Below are 2039 nucleotides of genomic sequence, written 5' to 3'. Positions count from 1 at the left end.
GGCCCCGGGCAGGGAGAAGTCAGGGCAAGCAGAAACAGGGGGTGACATGCCTGTGAGGAGGGGTGTCACATCGAGGTGGAGGGGTACGGCAGCTGTCAGGGGGGTACCGCAGCTGGGCAGGGCCTGTGTGGAGGGATGGAACGTCTGTACTGTGGGGCCTCACGTCTGTATGGAGCGGTCTCACAGCTGTACGGAGTGGTGTGGCATCTGTGCGGGGGTCTCGCACCTGTATGGTGAGGTCTGACGTGTGTAGAGGGGGGTCTCACATCTGTACGGAGGGGTATCGTGTTGATAAGGAGGTTTATCACGGCATTGCGGAGGGGTTGGACATCCGAAGAGAACACTGGCACATCTGCTCGGGGAAGTGTCGCGTCTCCTCGGGGGGCTTGTCCTGCCCGTCCGGGGAATGTCCCATCCACCCGGGGCCGTGTCCCACCGGTGCTCACCCTCTCTCCCCCCGCGCAGGACTGCCAGGAGCTCACCGACGTGGAGCGGGCCATCGAGACCGTCATCAACCAGTTCCACTGCTACGCAGTGAAGGGGCAGAAGGAGTACTTGACGCCCAACGAGATGCAGGAGCTGGTGGTGCAGAAGCTGCCCCACCTGGGCAAGGTGAGGGCAGAGCCCGGGGGTGGGCAGGGGGAGCTGGGGTGGGCACGGGCTGCCGGCGGGACCCTGCAGCCCCCTCACCCCGATGCTTTTTTCCACCCCCGCTGCAGTGTGTCGGACCGCTGGACGAGAAGATCGAATGCATGGGAGACCCTGACGAGGCCAAGCTGGAGTTCGGAGAGTACTGGGACATGATGGGGGACGCGGCCAAGGGCTGCCGGAGGAAGTAGAGGGTGGTGGGGGACGGGAAGGCGCCCGAGGCCTCAGGCTCTGCACCGAGAAGCGCGAGAGGCTGCTGGTCCCGGTGGGATGCGCCTGGGAAAACGCGGCGTTGCTCCTGCCGGGGCTCATCTCCTCCTCGTGTCCCCGGCCGGGGCGAAGGGACCCCCCTCCCCGGCTCCATCCCTGCCCCTCTCGGCTCTCCTTCCCGTTAGGAAACCTCCCTTCCCATCCCCAGCTCTGGCCCGTGCCGTGGCGGGAGGGAGGTGGCAAGGGGGTTCCTGGCCCCAGCTGCGGAGCCGCCTTTCTCCGTCCTTTGCTCCAGAGCCTTTACCCCCGGGGTTGTCCCACCTCCGGCCCCGAAAACCCTCCGGTTGCAGGTCCCCCAGCCCTGGAGCATCGCAGCGAGAGGGACTCGGCTCTTTCCTCCAAAAGCCCTTGGATGTGCGGGCTCGTCCCCCCGGCCCCGTGCCCTGTCACCCCACGGGAGCTCCTTTGCCACAGTTCTGCCTCGCGCTCTGAGCACTTTTGGGGACATCCCAGGCTCTGGGCCAGCGCCAACGTGGCCGTGCGTGGCCTGGGTGTATTCCCTGCTCTTCCTCCGGTGCAGGGACTGCGGTGCCCTGCGCCTGCCCAGGTTTTGGGGTGCTATGCCGGGGTGTGCTGCCTGCACGGTGCTCCCCCACCTGCCCGTCTCCAGGGATGCTGGCCCCCGGCTGGCAGCTGGGCTCGGGGCTGGGATGGTGGTGGGTTGTTATCAGCTTGCATCACTTGCAACCATTTTTGTATAAATTAATAAAGGAAAACACTGGAAAAAAAAAAAAAAAAGCAGAGATGACGGGGTGACATCACTTATCCTTTGTGGGAGAGGGAAAAGGGGGGGTCAGGGAGGGACAGAGCTGGCCCCAGTGCAGAGCACGAGGGTGCAAGGGATGCTGTGGGGGTGCAAGAGATGCTGTGGGGGTGCAAGAGATGCTGGAGGTGTGCACTATGCTGTGAGTGTGCACATGCCCAGTTCCCGGGGTGGCTCGTGCCCGGTGATCCCCATTGCAGGGACCCCAAAAAGCAAAGCCAGGGCCATGTCTCCGGCCTAAGAACCTCAGAGGCTTCGTGCTGGGCTGGAGGGAGCTCGGATGAGACCCTGAAGACCCAAGAGCTGTGGGGCCAGCAGCAAGATCACACCTCTGCTGGGAGAGTGTGGGATTTCTGTC

The 2039-nt window shown here is 64.1% G+C and overlaps 1 protein-coding gene across 1 annotated transcript; it reads left to right on the top strand.

Annotated features, from left to right (window-relative positions):
* Positions 1–11: 11 nt before the first annotated feature.
* On the top strand, positions 12–1655 carry LOC113488747 (protein S100-A14-like). Its single transcript, XM_026864051.1, has 3 exons — positions 12–195; positions 256–612; positions 720–1655. Exons 1-3 carry the CDS (start codon positions 136–138, stop codon positions 837–839), a joined length of 537 nt encoding a protein of 178 aa, XP_026719852.1. The 5' UTR covers positions 12–135; the 3' UTR covers positions 840–1655.
* The last annotated feature ends 384 nt before the right edge of the window (positions 1656–2039 follow it).

This window comes from Athene cunicularia (genome assembly GCF_003259725.1).
Source record: "Athene cunicularia isolate RWA chromosome 25 unlocalized genomic scaffold, athCun1 chr25_part1, whole genome shotgun sequence".
Taxonomy (NCBI): domain Eukaryota; kingdom Metazoa; phylum Chordata; class Aves; order Strigiformes; family Strigidae; genus Athene; species Athene cunicularia.
The sequence above is the reverse complement of the archived record's forward strand: the minus strand, read 5'-3'. Positions and strand labels throughout refer to the sequence as shown.

What these genes read in the sequence shown, in the direction of transcription:
- LOC113488747 (XM_026864051.1), top strand. Translation starts at nt 136, where the DNA reads ATGGAACGTCTGTACTGTGGGGCCTCACGTCTGTATGGAGCGGTCTCA. An exon ending in CGGTCTCACAGCTGTACGGA is followed by an intron (nt 196 to 255) that starts GTGGTGTGGCAT and finishes ACGTGTGTAGAG; the next exon opens with GGGGGTCTCACATCTGTACG. An exon ending in AGCTGCCCCACCTGGGCAAG is followed by an intron (nt 613 to 719) that starts GTGAGGGCAGAG and finishes CCCCCGCTGCAG; the next exon opens with TGTGTCGGACCGCTGGACGA.